Below are 17,012 nucleotides of genomic sequence, written 5' to 3'. Positions count from 1 at the left end.
ACTCACTGGCTAACCATTCAGGGGTGTAGGACTTTACATGAAAAAATGGAAACGTATCATGTATCAAAGACCTTTGGAGCTTGTCATAGTTAATATTCTGTGTCAACCCGAAGTGGGGTTTGGATGAGATTAACATTTGGGTCAGTGAACTTTGGGTAAAGCAGATTGTCCTCCATAATGTGATGGGCCTCATCCCATCAGTTCAAGGTCTAAATAGAACAAAACACTGGCCTCTCCAGGCAACAAGCTTCATCTGCATCACTGATTTTCCTGGGTCTCCAGCCTGCTGGCCCACACTGTACCACAGTATAGATTTTCCACTGGCCAGCTTCTGAGATCAAGTGAGCCAATTCCCTGTACTATTATACCACCTCTCTGTATCTCAGTCTTTCTCTCTCTCTCTCTCTCCACACACACACACACACACACACACACACACACACACACACACACACTCTGCTTTCCTATTTTCCTATGTGTTCTGTTTCTCTGCAGAATCCTGACGAACAAAGTCCTTGAAAATAGTCAAATTTGGGCATGTAAAATCACGAAACAACAAAGGTCTGCAATTTTGCTTGTTTAATTTGGAGTGTCTTTTCTGTTTTAAACTTGATAGATTATAATGGGCCCGGTTTGTATGGTGATTGAGCAATAAGAGTAGTTATTATTTATTGATAACTCACACATGCCACCTCATTTAGTCTTCACAAAAATCCCTGTCAGCGAGGTAGTATTATGATCCCTGCATGACAGATAAAATTTCTAAGACACTAATTGATGGCAACATGGGTTCTGGAGTCTAGGTTGACCTTGGACCTGTTATTTAATGTCCCCAAGCAGCAGTTTCCTCCACTGCGACAAAGGAGATAAACACTCTTGTATGAGGTGCGTGTGCAAGAATTAAATGAGATGTAAAAGCACTTTTACCCATATCTGGCCCAATGAAAGTATTAACTATATGCTGCTATTTATTATTAAACCATGAAAGTATGCAGTATCTAACAAGATCATGTGGTGTGGGCAAAAGATGATTTACTTTTATGTTCAGTGTATTATATGCTTCCAAGAATAACTTCTTGTCAAATCAGTTTGTTCGGTGTTTCCATATAGCACATATTTCTTGAAATGTTCCGTGTACATCCAAATGCCTGGTACGATGCAAAGGCGTCCTGCAGAAGGTGGCATATTGCTAATGCACTTCCAAGATGGGGACTTGAAAGATATAAAAAGGATTTGACATCTGGCATGGTGACTCAATTAATTACAGTGTTGGATTAATTAGTGTGCTGAATCTCCTGAGCCAACACCATGAGTCAGACCAGAGTAATATTACATTGGCTGGCGAATAAACAATTTAAAAGTATGTGCTAAATCCAAACTGATGCAAGGTTGGGTAAGGAAGAGTTAGCAGGCTAGATATTTTATAACAAGGAAAATTTATCTTCACGATATAAAATGCATATTCAAGTGTTGTCCGCATTATAAAGAGAATTAAAATTGCAGGTGCCTTTGAATTAACTCATAACTGCTCAACTAGACTGTGAGGAATCAGAAAAAAATATTTTGCCTAAAGTAAAAAAAAAAAGCATACCTCTAATTAGTGATGTAATTAGTGATATTTTCTCCCAGAGATTTTTTTATCAATTGAAAATTTCTGTAAAAAAATGGCCAATAATTTTATCATGCTAAAATCAGTTTGCAAATGCTTTTGAGGAGGCAAGATGGCACGGTTTTAAAACTGCAGAGTCTAGAAATAAAAGGACTAAGTTTTTATTTTATCTTTAAAATGCAATTAAAAAAGCCAAATTTACAGGTTTGTTTTGAAGATTACATGAGCTAATCCATTTCCAAGTCTCCATACAGTGTCTAGAGAAGAATACGTGTGTGGTATATGCTAACCATCTGTTCTACAGAACTAAGAGTAGCACACCAGTAGTACTGGTAGAATTTCATGACATAAACTATATGTGAATTCTGGAAAAGAATGATATTGAAAAAGAAAAATAGTTTTAAAGTACAACTAAGCAAAGTAACTAAGTTTTTCAATAGAGAAATCGTTTAAGAAAATAAGATAAGTTAGATATTTAACTAAGAGAAAAGAAGAAAAGAAGGGTATTAAGACTGTTTTTTATAAAGAACTACTACCCACTACTGGTTTTTGATACCCTAAAGAGTATTCATACACTCCAAAGAGTTTCAAAAATTCTGAAAACTTTATATCTAAAAATCAAATACTTTGAAAAATATAAAACATGACATAAAATAGGTTTAGAGTGGTACAGGACTAGGGAAAAAAAGCCAAAATGATATCATCTGTCAAAAAAATTATTCAGGAAATTACTTCACTGACAAACTTTCACAGATAGATTTTCCACACATCCCAATTTAGGATATGCTAAAAATGTATAAAAGCACCACTCTACATATATGTAGATAATGACGAAAAGAGTAATAAAAATTTGCATTTCTCTATAGATATTAGAAGGGGAAAATGTTCATTTCTTGCATCAGTAATTGGTGCCACTTCAGTGCCATTACACTTTTGAAGAACAATCAGAGAAATGACTACAGGTTGTGTTGGCATCTGATATGAGTGATGAATAAGATAAATATCTTCTTGCCTAAAACATTATCAACAGTGCTAGACAACCAATAGAAACCTCCAGATAAATGGGTTTAGAATAGCATTTAACTCAACCTATGATGTTTAGACAATTTTATTCTTTTTGACTTTGCTTGAGAAATCAGTAAAGGAATCAGTAAAGGAATCAATAGGACTGTCTATGAATACATCTCTTCCAAGCAAGGCCTGCAGCGTGTGGAGGGCCACATCTCAAAATCTTTTTGAAATAGGTGCACTGGATCACCAAGAATTAAACTGCCTAGGTTATTAAATGTTGAGCCCCTCCTATCAACTTGTTTCTTAAAAAACGTAAAATCTCTTGTTTCATCCTTTTATGGAAAATACGTGAGTATAGGAAGTAAAAAGCACACCCCAAACATCTCACATGTTAATTAAAAGTTTGGTGACACAAATATTTCCTATTTACTCCACTCATTACTGTTAGCTGAACCAGTAACCTCTGTCTCATCCGCATGGCATGGGATAAGCAGAGATCTATTCATGTCAGTTTCTTTCATGCAATAACTTGAACAAGAAATTTCATTCATGTGATAAGTTGAAGAAGAAATGCAGTCTTGGTGAGTTCCGCACATTAGTCAAAAACCCTCTGGGAGTTTTTATATCTCCACAGTGTAGATAAGGTCATTTAGTAGCCATGAGACTCTCCCTACATAAATGGAATTTAGAGAGAGTATAATTTCTGGACCTCCTAAAGAATATAAGACCTTTTCCCCACAAATTTTAGCCTTTTGAATTATCACATAATTACTAGGACCTGTGAATGTTACATAACATAGCAAAGAAAAATTACAGAAGTAGATGGAATTAAAGTTGCTAAATAGCTGAACTTAAAATAGATTCTCCTTGATTACCCATGTGGGCTCAGTGTAATCACAAAGGTTCTAAAATGTAAGAGAGGAAGACAGGAGAGTCAGGGTCAAAATGTGGACACCACAAAGACTCTCTCAGTGACAGCGGGCTTTGAAGAGAGAAGGAGGCCATACGCCAAGGACTGTGGGCAGCCCAGAGAAGCTGGGAAAGCGAAGAAAACAGACTGTCCCCTAGAGACTCCCCAAAGGAATTCAGTCCTACAGACACCTTGATTTTCAGCCCAGTGAGAGATTCATTCCAGACTCCAAATCTTCAGAACTGCAAGATGATAAATTTGTGTTGCTTTAATCCACCAAGTTTGTGGCCATTTGCTATAGCAGCAGTGGGAAACTAATATACCCAATTAAGAAATGAAGTTTAAATGTAAGCAAGCATCTCATCTTTCTATGACTTTTAAAAACATCTAATTCATCAGTTGTCTATATAATCTTACGTAGAGGCAAACTTTCTGATCTCAGAACTTAGAAAAACACACAAAAAACTTAACAACAAATATAATGCTAATCATTCATCCTTGCTCGTATGGGCACAAAGAGTACTACCGAGGAATAGCAAGGTTGCTTATTTCTTGCTCTTCATGTAAACCTGTAATGTATGACAATTAATTTGCATCATCTTAAAAACAAAAGCATTTGTATGTATTATTAAATGTGAATAGTATTAGTCTGGCTAAGCAGATAAAGCAACAACGTTATAAATTACCTTACTAAACAACCATTTAGTAATGATTAACCTGTTTCCTTCTAAATTCTGCGTATATTACTGTCAGAGACAAACCACTTGGAAAATATCCAAGTGTTGGGTCCATGAATAAGAAAAAAATAATCCCTGTTCTTTTTAGTGATTTCACTGGGAAGCAAACAGATAATTTCTGAGCAATGACAAAATATTGAGTTATAACATCCACATACCAAGGAATTATTATTCAGGTCCATCTTCCCAGCGAATGGGCCCCAGGTTGTTCCCACAGGAAGTTGCTGCCGACTCTGAATTTTCCGTTCCCCATCTTTCTGACAGACCTCCAGCTCTCCTGCAAAGGATGGAAACAAGTATTTTCACTTGTGAGCTTTAACAACAGCCACCTCTTTTTGTGCGTTTGCTTTATGTGCACAATACCCTCAGCACTCATATAAAGAGAATTAATTATGCTTGTCTAAAACACCAACTGATCTTATTATCCTAGGAGGAAAATAAAATTTGTCCTTATAATTGTATTCAAATTTAGTCCCATTTTTTTCTTGCACCTTTGCACACACATCATCTACTGAAGTCAATTCTATTTAGCAAGTCCTTAAGAACCAGAAATAATAATACTTCCTCAAAAGGCATTGGTCCAATGCCGAAACAGATAGACAAGAAACATTAGGACAATGAGGTAGAGCTTAAATTCTTAAATGTCATCACCAATATAAGTAAAAAATTACAACTAAAGATATCTATCTTAGGCAGTAATTTTACTATAGTTATCCAAGACTTGAACAAAATCAGGAATTTTTTTTAAAAGTACTTGATAATTTTCTAAAATTTTACTAGTTCCAATGAATAAAAACATCTACATGTATAAAAAATAGAGATACATGTTTTTCCCAAATTAGAAAGGTTTGGTCAAAGTCATTTAAAAAATTTTTTCATCTAAAAATATGTTTGTATTGCTTTTAGAGAGAGAGGAAGGGAGAGAGAAAGAAAAACCTGGATGTGAGAGAGAAATATCAATAGGTTGCCTCTTGTCTAATGATGGAACCCCCAGCCCAGGTATGTGCTGTGACCAGGAATCGAACCCACAACCTTTTTGGTATATGGCATGAAGCTCCAACTGACTGAGTCTCCCGGCCAGGGCCAAAGTTATTTTTATATTTAGTGCTTTAGGTAAGATTCTGTGTTAGCAAAAGAGTTTGTTTGAGAGATAAATGAATTAATAAAAAATTACAGGAGAGCTTCAAAACTACAAAGAATGGCCACCAGCCTAAACATTTTGGGGGATTAACAAAAAAAAATCTTAATCCGGAATTGGAGCCTCTCTCTTTAAATAATTTAATATATGCTATGTATGCCGTAAAAGTATCACCATACCATATTATCACACCAAAATTTTATCTTTTAATAAATTAATAATATAAGTTATTAGTTTTTTAAATATATTTTATTGATATTTTACAGAGAGGAAGGGAGAGGAATAGAGAGTTAGAAACATCGATGAGAGAGAAACATCAATCAGCTGCCTCCTGCACAACTCGGACTGAGGATGTGCCCGCAACTAAGGTACATGCCCTTGACCGAATCAAACCTGGGACCTTTCAGTCCACAGGCTGACGCTCTATCCACTGAGCCAAACCGGTTAGGGCATTATTAGTTTTTTTTAATGGTGTTTCTTCTCAGCCTGCTCAGCAGCAGATATAAAAATGGGAAGGACTGGAATAGGAAGACGTCTAAGTGGAAATCCATACAAAATAGGAAGTTGAGGAAAATCCTAAATAGAATACAATGTATTCAGTAATTAAATTTTCTAAATGATGTAAGCCATGGTAGGTAACATATTATGAAAATTTCGCCTTAATCTTGTCCTAGTTTTTTTTTTTTCAAGTCAACAACTATCTTTAAATATGAACACCTAATCATGATGATTTTAAAAGCAAAACCATCAACCTGAGTTCAATTATATCCCTCATTTATATCTCTATGTCTGTGTCACTTCCTTTGAATAGTTAAAATACCAGACATTACATTTCATGTTTTATGACTGCCTATCCCCAAAACCAAGATCAAAGTATATAAACCATAATCAGCTAAATATTGTGTAATCATTAAATTGTGTCCATTATAAAATAGAAAAATATCTGCAACTGAACAATAAACATGTAATAGAAATAATTCCATATTCACAGGGGAAAGATTCAAATTTAAAGACTGCACCTCTATTCTCCTTCCTCACACTCCCTTTCTCTCCCAATAGTCAATAAACTCAAAATGGAAGAATTCATTGAATTCATTAAGGTTAGATAAAAACCTCCCATTTTTTTCAGTAGCTCATATGATTAGTAATGAAGAAATAGACCCAGAAAGGTTCAGTATACTTGAGCTTCTAAAGAATGGTTTTAGAAATAGTTTACCTACGTTAAATAATATATTAGTACTTTTAAAAAATCAAATCATGAAGCTTATTCAGAATTCAAGGAATACAGAACAATAAAAACTTGTTATTGTGTATGTGGAATAACAAACCCATTTCTGAGATTTGTCCCTGAAATTGTTTTTCATTTCTGTACAGCCACTTTGATTAATGCATTGGAATCAAAGACCTTGCATAGAAACATTCTCAAAGACAGAGCACAGATAACAATCTACTATGATGTCAAAAAGGAATAGGTGGGAAATGTCCCTAAAGTAAGCATATTTATGCGATATAGCAGTCACTTAAATCTTTAGACTATTTCTTCTATTAGAAAAGAAACTTTTATTTCGACCTGATCATTCTTAGTATTTTCAACCATACTTACATTTTAAACAACGCCTGTACAATTTACCATTTAAAGGTAAAATACACTTCAACCCTTAGCTAAACTCTAGTTAAGACTGTTGTTTTCTACATAAAGATGATGCCCAAATAATTTGTTCATTTTTACACAGTAAAAAATAGTCATGTCACATTTAAGAGGAATCACGAGAATCTTTGAAAACCCTTTTAAAAAGTAATTCATCCTCTTTTTCTGCCACTGACATTTTTCATTTGAAGAGGGCTCAGACTCAAACAGTGACTTCTTATCTATGCCAGTGGATTTACAAGCAGCTTTGTCATTTAATGGATTAATAATTACAAACTTAGGGTAGATCATAAAGTGATACCCAAATATATCCCAAATTTTGGAGGTGTCTTCCTACAATGCTTTAAAATTTTAAATAGATCACAAATACTTTATGAGCTCTTAGAGATGGCCATAACAGAGAGCCCAGTAACCATTCAAGCTATCAAGTCAATCATTTCAACTTCATTAGACCAGCAGGCAAATCCCAGTCTCCTTTCTGGCCTGTTAGAATTTATTTCAAAGTTTGGGGAAAATCCTTTCTGTTGCTGAAATAGTTAAATAAAAGTATTCATTTATTCACAACAGCATTATAGAACTGCAAAAAAAAATATAGAAAATTATTAGCATTTAGATAGTACAAAGGTTACATAGGTTAATGACAGCAAGAGAAATAAGACATTGTACAAATGGAAGTTACATTTAATTTAACTTCCAGTTGCTTAAGAGTATGATATTTTTAATTTTTTCAATGATTAATACATGTCATAAAATAGAGGAAACATTATTGCATTAAAAGTAAGAAGATTGATTTTTGGCCCCAACTCTATCCAGTAACCAGCTGAATTGCCATGAATATGTTAAATCTTTTCCGAGTCGTTGGTTCTTCACTGTTAAAGAGGGGTTTTCACTCACTTGCCATTTGGTAAGGTGTCCATGGCACCACGACTTTCTTTCCCCAGATGTGACATATTATGAGAGAAAGAGTACTTGGGCTGATGGGCAAAGACCCAGGTCCTACCACCACCTTATCATAAAGTGGATGTTTGATTCGAAAAGATCAGAGATTTCAAAATCAGAAAGCAAAGCTCTTGTTTGATTTGTTTATTCATTCTTTTTGCCTCCATTTATTGGTTTATTCCTTCATTTAGCCTGCTAATATTGATTGGGTGTCTACTAAATACCAGACACTGGGTGACACTCAAGCATAAAATGAAAAACAAATCTAGACCCTGGATACATTTCAGAAATTGTAATCTATAAGGCCTGGGAAGTAGAAGCTGTAGAACTGAGTGATTATTCAGATTTTAGGAGTTACGGAAGCAACAATGCAATAATGATGTTTAAGTATCTGGCTTAGGCCAGTGGGCCCACGGTCATGTACCTATTGAGACTGGGAACATGGGGGCGAGGGGGGGCGACTTAGGGATAAGATGAAGAGCTATAATTGTAAAATATGTAGCTGTAAGGAAAACAAGAGGTGATTTTTAGATGGGCCAGTGCAAGGCTGGGCTCAGAAGCAAGGCCATGGCAAGAATGATAACTATTGGCATTCAGTCGTTAATTAAAATGAGTATATGGTAATAAAAGCCATAAGATAGTTGATCTAGGAGACCGTGCATATTGGTAAGATGAAAGGACCTAGGACAGAGTCCCAAGGATCTTCTAAAGGCGGAGTGATGGAAGAGCAGGCACAGAAAATTTAGAAAGGCAAAAGAATAAAAAATAAACTAAACATGGTACCACAGCAGGCAATGGATTGATTAAGAATTTAAAGGAGAAGGGATCAATCAAGTAATGTGAAAATTTATGAGAGTAATGAGAGTAAGAAAGGGACTAGAAAGATTCCTTTTGGTAAGATGACGAGCCTGGGTATCTGGAGTGAAAGGAGTTTTCTGGACTGAGAGGCCAGGACACAAACTAGAATAGGTTCAAGCTTGAATTCTAGAAGAGTAAATGGAACAAGTCAGGTGATCCCAAGCAAGTTCCTTAACCCTTTGTACTTCACAATATGGGATTGTAAATAGAAACCTCAATACCATGTGGTTGCTAGGAGAATTAACTCAGATAACATATGCAAAGTACCTAATAATTATTTACTGTTTCACCCAAAAGAAATCAAAGCATTCTAAGAGTGTGTTCACATATTTCTAGCATCACATCTCACCATTCACCAGGGTCTGTGGTCACATTCTGTCTTTAACACCTCTATATGAAATACTCCCCGTCCCTTGATTAGCATCCTTTCAAATATCTCCTGGATCCCTATTTCTTACGAGCATTTTCCAGGTATTTATCAATTCAGATGTAGACGACCAACCAGCCTCAATTCACTCTACGGCTCCAATTCTGACTGCCAATCACTATCAGGATAAACTTATCAAAACTACACTTCCATCATGTCACTCGTTGGTGAAATTACTTCACTGGCTCCCTTTTGACCATCCAACTTGAACTTCTATGTCTGACTGAATCATATCACAACATTGTTCCACGGTGTCTGGCTGACTTTCTGTTCTACTCCCCAGAATATGTTCTCCTTTCATCTAATCAGGAAAGTCTTCGGTGTGCCTTCCTCATTGTCTCCTGTCTAACTCCCACACCTTTCTGAGAATTGTTCCCTCTACCTGGCAAGCACACTGTCCTCCGGGTGCCCTGACAAACCCTACTAATGTTGCAAGATCAATCCCAAAGCTAATCTCTTTCATGAAACTTCTTTGAACCCCAGAACAAACTGAGTTCTCCTTCCCTAACAGCCCCATGATATTACAGTCCAAAACCACACAGTTTTGTGTTAATTACTTCTTAGTAGTGTCCCCTTGATAACTTCTTTCACCTCGACACAAGTAAAAACATCATGAACTTCAGGTATACTTTGTATTTCTGTTTATTCTCTGGTAATTAATATGGGTTATGCCATGCAGTAATCGCAAAGTACAAACTGAACACTGAGCTGACTGGGTAAGATTTTCATAAGATCATAAACTCCATTTGAGTACAGTTAACTTTGACTTTAAAAACAAAAAAACTGTCTTAATATGTGTCTTCTTTGAATTATAACAACCTTATGTTTCATTTGTTCAACATTTTATTATATTCATACACATTTTACCTCGTTTGTGAAATAGAGAGCAAAATAAAAAATAAAGATTTTTCTCTTGTGCCCAGTTTATATTTTTACAGCGATTCTTCAAAAAGAAGCCTTTTTTTTTTTTTTTTAACATACTGGGTAAGTGCACACAAAATATTTGAGACACATAGGATGGACTAATCAATTTTGGTAAAAGATAATATTGTTAGTGCTGAGGGCTGTTTCTCTTATCTTCTTGATAATGCATACTTTTAAAAGTCTGTGATTACTCAAAGACTTATGATAGCTTCACTTAAAAAAAAAAAAGCCCTAAGTCAGAAATCACTACCAAACATACTGCGGCTTTTAAGATATCACCCCACTTTTTTTGTCCAAGCAAAAGAAATTTCCTAGTGGAAAGAAATACTTAAAATCATGAAAGAGATACTCAAATCTTTTTCCATTGAAGGTGCTATCGAGCCATCATTTTGTTTCTTTTTAATGGGGTCTTTTTGATGCCTCTTTAGAAAGCAAAGTATATGAGAAGCACACCAAAGGGGAACAGACACGCTGTGGGCCTTTTAGCACAGTTATCAGCAATCATGCTTCAACCAAGCTTAGCATTAAGTTGATGACATAAATGCATATGGTATTTACAGAACATCGCTTAACTCCAGGCTCAGATTTCACGGGACATCGCTGCAAGTAAATGAGATGACAGGAGATCCTGTTTCATTTGCCGAAAATAAACTTTGGATTGGTTTGAACTTGGTTTTAGAGATATTTAACCAAATGTTAAAGCAGCCCACATGAATGGGTTCATAATGTTAACCAGGCCTTTCTAGAGCAGAAAGCTAGAGCGTCAGAACCCACATTTATATTTGCTCCATGGTTGGAAAAACAGTATACATCATGGTATCAAACATGGGCAGCCCCGAAGGCATGCTGAGTTCAAAAAGCGCTCAAAGATTCAAGACATCTCTAAACATGTTCAAAGTCAGCCAAGGTGGCTGAGCTCTGGCAGAGCTCTGGCCGTCTTATGGTTTAACCATTTGACAGCTGCTTGCCAGATACATACGAGGATTAGGTGGTCATTTTACTGCTCGTTATCTTCACAGTCAAACTGCAGTCTGGTCACGGCATTAGTGACAGCACATCTCATCTGCGTTTTAAGACAAATAATGCCTTTATAGGATGCTTTGTGGATCCATCTCGAAGCTTGGTTTGGCAAGGAAATGAGACTCCTTGGCCAGTGGTGGCAAATCGCCTTATTGGGATCCATTTTCTAATTTTCCTTCTCAATTTTTGAGTCATGCAGTCATCATACACACTAAACCACAGTTTTGAGCATAAACTTGAAATACGACATTCCCTATTCAAGTCCTCCAGTCAAACCCTGATAAATCAGGCTGGCCATGCAGCGATCTTATCCCTTCTGACTCTTTAATAAATCGAACCTTGTAAGTTCGTACTGTTGGAAGTTGTCACTAAATGAAATTGTGACCTTATCCGGCACATGAACTTATCCTGCTGACAACTACATTTATTGTGTGGATAAGGTGGGGGAGAAAAAAATAATAACGGGAAAAATGAGATATTTGATAATTCTGATCTTAGCCATACGTAACTCTAACAGATGAGATCTTTTTGATGTTCCTTTAATGATTTGCCAAAGACGAGTCTCTACTTAGAGAAAAATGCTCACCCCAGGTAAGTGCTGGGGGCACCGCAGCTGGTATTAAAAGTGCATGAGGAGGTACGGGGTGACAGCCGCGAATCCCAAGCTATTAGTCTAACACAAAGAGCCCTGAATTAGCTTGTAATTGCACCGGGAAAGATAACATAATGGTGGTGGCAAAATAGAAACATTCCCTTTCCACGCCAGGCATTCAGTGCCTAACAACGCTAAAGCAAGAACCTGGAATGGTCTAAACCCTAGAGCAGGTTAAATCACGGCAGTTCTTCGGAATGCAAAATGCACCCATTGGCTCTCGTTTCTAAAAAGTCTTAGAAATCAATGCGTACCGCACTGTTTAAGAAGCAAATGAGCATGCATGTGCTACCAAATAATGGCATGTATTACCAACTCAGGGAGCTCTTCCTTCCTTATTCTGCCTGGTCTTAAGGATTCATGTCTGGGCATTCTTTCTACCCACAGGCCCCTGGAAACCTATCAATGATCATTTTCAGGACAGAAAAATAGGAGAGATAAAGTATGGTTCTAGGACTAGGTAGTAGTATTATTGGGAATAAAGTAGAAAATTCAAGATTTAAAAAAAAACAACACACACACACACCATGATATGAAGTAACTAGAAAGCCACAACCTGCATATTCACGTACAAAATAAGTTTTATATGCAGAGAACACGTTCAAGTGTGGGAGCAAGAAATTGCCATGTTCTGCCTTTTGCTCTATGGTCTGCTCCTATGAGTAACAACAAAACTCCAGCTCAACCCAGGTATCTGAAAATATTCACCTGGAGTACGACTCGCTTTGGGGAATGTTTGGAAAAGTCACTAGAAGAAGGTGCTGCAGTTTCTGGACATGTTTCAGCCGCTGGAAGGAGGAGGGGGGCGTCATCAGTCTTTTGCTCAAGAAACCTGGCACAGTGTGCGTCTCCGCTGCCAGAAACCCTCCCTGACCTTCCAGACAACACTCCTCGTCACAGGCTGACCGAGTACCACTTCCTGATTCCAATCTCCAGCCACAGAGGGGAGGGTCTGCCTAGGGAGGAATCATCGTGGACAGGAGAGGTCTGGGCGAGCAGACACAGGAAACAGCAGTGGGGGAGCAGCAGCCAGGAGTCAGCCTACAGGCGGGAGGGCCACCGCCGGGTCACCGTCTGCAGAGCACTGGGCAGGGAAGGCCGGGTTTCTCCAGAAGGAGAAACTCCAAAGGAGATACTGTGGGTGAAAATCACCCCCAGATCCTGTTCGGCGAGAAAGAAGCAAGGAACAGCTTTCAAAGAACATTTAACACCAATGGACCTCATTGATATTCATGGTTCTACATTTTAGGCAACATTTATTTTTTTAACAATCCTCACTCAAGGACATGTGTAGAGGGAGGAAGAGAGAGAGAAACATTAATGTGAGAAAGAAACACCCACATGTGCTCCAACCAGCACACAGGCATGTGCCCTGGCATGGAATCGAACCGGCAACTTTCAGCGCACAGGGTGACGCCCAACCATCCTAGCCACTCCAGCTATGCATGGGCAGCCTTTGCTTTTTGTCTGGTAAAGTCGTTTGCTTTCTCATAAGTAGCGTTTATTAATTTAGAAGAAGATAGTGGGAGCACAAGGAAACTTTGCACAGGTCATTGCTTATGAGGTGTTTCTTCAGCTCAATGCCTATAAGAAACCCAGGTAGAGTCTTGTTTGCATGGTAAGATGTTATAGGTGCAGCCTGGAAGGAAAGGTCTGTAAAAGCTCCATTTGGGAGTGGGAAAGGGAAATTTGGGGTCATAATATGTGGAAACCAAGGGATGCCAGAATGACTTGACAGGTGAACAAATAACATGAGAAAAACTACAACAATACTTTGAAAGCTTTGCATCTAAATCAGGGAAGTAACAGTGCACTCACGGAAATGTGCAGAAGACTGGTCTAAAGTGGTATTCCATTATAGCTTTAAAGAATTTCATCCCGAGAACAAAATGTATAAGTATCACTAAAAGTGCTAAAAAAACATGAGTGAAAAACAGAACCATAAAGAGACTAAAAATTCCACATGTACAAATGACAATGGATCACAGGCTACTTGAGTTCTGCCAGTGCAGCACATATAACACCGAAACACTTTATGAAACCTCAATGTGGGTCCCAGAATTCAGAAGAATAAATACTGTGCAGACTAGACACTAAAGCATTAACGTAATTAATCAGCAAATGAATTCTCTTATTGTATGGCATCTTCAAGAAATTATATATATGCGTGTGTATATACACACATACCCACACACATACGTACATACATATATAGTTTGGAAATGTTTTAGTCTCTGGAAAGATTTAATATGTAGGCTAAAATACTGGCACAAAGTTTCCTTTTTTTATTTCTAACGTCTGAACATGCATTGCTGAAAATGTTATTAGTTTCAAAAACAAATACTTCCAAAAATCTATTTCCTAAAGACCAAGCAAGCTGCAGTCATTTGCTTACACTTCTGGAGTCTTTCATGAATGCGTGTATACCTTCGCAGTTGCATATATACTTAAATTATGCAAAACTGACAAGAGTAATTTTGCCCAAAGCAGGCTTCTTGACACTTTTGTTTCTTGGGTGCAGTACACAGTCCGTCTTCCTGTGTTCTGAAGGCCTTAGCTGTCTGGCATACAGCTGGAAATATTCATCATTAGTGTTATGTTTAAGCCTTACTGTCCTCTGAAATCTGCCTGTCACTCCTGTTGAACGCTTCCCTGATTCCTACGGCCTCTCTTTGCCAGATGGCCAGAGGTGGTCTCGCCTTTTGAAGGGTTGCAATGTTTGATTTTTAACTCTAAAATTTTTCATCATTTTCCTTCTGATAATAGTGATTTGTATATACTCATTAGCTCTCTTTGTTGAATTTACTAGATATCCCCAAATGCTTTGTACGTGGTAGAGTTGCAGAAAATATAAAAGTGTGTGTGTGTTCATTGCCCTGGGTTAAAGGTATTTAAACAATCGATTTTTACATTCATGATACTTTTTTTTTTTTTTTTTTTTACATTATAACACACACTTCAATTGTCACTTCTCTGAGGAGTAAGCAGACAGCATAGGTCTAATTTTTACCATTTTACCATCTGATTTGTTGGGCTGGACTCAAAACGAAAGCAACTTAAGTGACAAAATTAGTAGTGAAGCTAGGACTCTGACCCTCTCATGCTCATTTTACTTTATCAAACGGCCTCTTTAAAAAAAAATTTTAACAACTTAACTAGGTGGAAGGATTGACCTCAAGCCCCAGTATCATATCAGCAGCCATGAGAGGGGGATTCAGTTATAAGATCAGCTGCCAGTCAATTTGGAGAGCAGAATGAGTGCCTGGAGGACGGGCCTCCAGGCGAGGCCTGGAGAAGACAAGGTGATAGAAAAGATTAAACAAACAGAACACTGGGACACGTCATGGGAGGAAGAGTGGCAACAGTATTGTTTGATTATCAGAGTTCACAGTAAACCTTTACATTTTGGTCTCAAAAATTTCAGTGAGAGGAAATCTAAGATACATGGTTCTAAAACAGTGCCCTTTCCTCCCTACCTTTGATCACTGTTCTCCAAGCAAAATATGTAGTTATTAAATCAACTAAAAATCAACTAAAAATCAACTAGAAAAATAAGTCTGATTAAATATAGCAGGTCCTTAGAAGCTTTTCTTCCTAAGAACACAAAGTTTAGGCATTTGAACAGTGAAACAACCCCCCAACTTCTCATTTGGTTGATAGTACCTTCTCCTAAGAAAACTATTTGATGTGAAATTATACAGAGTGATTGCAAACTGGGAAATCTCCATGTCCAGCTTGTTGTGAAATCCTTCAGGATCACACATTTAGCACATTCAGTGGCTCAAGGAGGCATATGGTTAATATACATACATGGTGCTCCTCTTCCCTTCAGTTCCTCTCTCCTTTTCTCTAACTTGGATCCTTCCCTTTCCAGCATGAATATGGAATAGAAAATGCCAGATCTTGAAGAAGGAAGAAAAGAAGAGAGAGGGGGAAGGAGGGAGGGAGAGAAAGGAAAGAAAGGAGGTAGGCAGGCTAATATTATTACTCGGGAGTGTGATTTACATAAGCTCAGAGCCTGCTGCATAGATCTGAGCTTGAATTCTTTACTCCACAGAGGCGGAGAAAACAGCGGTCTCTGAAAACACCGTTTCCATGAAGGGGCCCCTAGCAGGCTATGAGGACCTGGCCCAGGACAGCCATAGTAGCTCACCTGGTATTAAACTTCTGCAGGCAGAACTATTCCAGGACTATTTTATTCATAAAACCACACTAACTAAACTCTACTAAAAGAAGTAATTACTAGTTCAAAATTATTTGTTGAACACATAATGCCAGGTACAATGCTGGATACTGGGGATACCAACGTGCATCTAATGGGGATCTTTTCCTTACGTGACTTAATCTAATACTGGTGAGCTAATCATAATGACCGCAAATGATCCAACACAGGAAGCTGTGGGTGAAGGTAGAAGATCAAATTTGCCCAGCAAGTCTCCTAAGACAACTCAGAGAACGCAGAAATGAGATCTCAGAGGCAGGAAAACTGGCAAAGGACAGTGTAAGTCATCTCTTTCCTTTAATAGATCCGAAATAATAGCTTTTAAAAGTGACCACGATACAATGTGAACATGAGCCTTTAAACACATTTGTTATGTTACAAATAAAATTTTTTGTAAGGCAGGGATTCAATGAACTAAAAAGTGATGCCTTGAGACAAAATCATTGCCAAATTGAAAGAAACAAATGACTAGTTTGTTGTAAAGAACAGACCGCGGAAACTGTAACTGATGGCAAGAGATTCTGTTGTACAATACTGTAAAGATGTTAATTTTAGCCGAGACAGTATTTCATTAAAACGTATTTTTTATTGATTTCAGAGAGGGAGGGGAAGAGAGAGAGAGAGAGAGACAGATAGAAACATCAATGATGAGAGAGAATCATTGATCAGCTGCCTCCTGCATGCCCCCCACTGGGGATCGAGCCTGAAACCTGGCCATGTGCCCTGACTGGGAATTGAACCATCACCTCCTGGTTCACAGGTAGATGCTCAATCACTGAGTCATGCCAGCGGGGCCAAAATGGTATTTATAAAAATTGTTTAAAAATCTTATAAGCTGCCTTCATCTTCAATAATACTAGCCTTTTCTTATAAAATATTTTCAATATCACAAAAAATAAGTTTACAAATTATTATTT

The 17,012-nt window shown here is 37.5% G+C and overlaps 1 protein-coding gene across 2 annotated transcripts in view; it reads right to left on the bottom strand.

Annotated features, from left to right (window-relative positions):
• ZFPM2 (zinc finger protein, FOG family member 2) overlaps positions 1 to 17,012 on the bottom strand; it is a 428,452-nt gene that overhangs the window by 210,098 nt on the left and 201,342 nt on the right. For both annotated transcript variants that reach the window (XM_036338040.1, XM_036338041.1), the window contains one exon: positions 4,426 to 4,544. In XM_036338040.1, coding sequence (XP_036193933.1) covers positions 4,426 to 4,544 — 119 coding nt within the window. The remainder of the gene's footprint in view (positions 1 to 4,425; positions 4,545 to 17,012) is intronic.

Source organism: Myotis myotis, unplaced genomic scaffold, assembly GCF_014108235.1.
Source record: "Myotis myotis isolate mMyoMyo1 unplaced genomic scaffold, mMyoMyo1.p scaffold_m19_p_16, whole genome shotgun sequence".
NCBI lineage: Eukaryota > Metazoa > Chordata > Mammalia > Chiroptera > Vespertilionidae > Myotis > Myotis myotis.
Note: the sequence above shows the minus strand (reverse complement) of the source record. Positions and strands in the feature narration are given on the sequence as shown.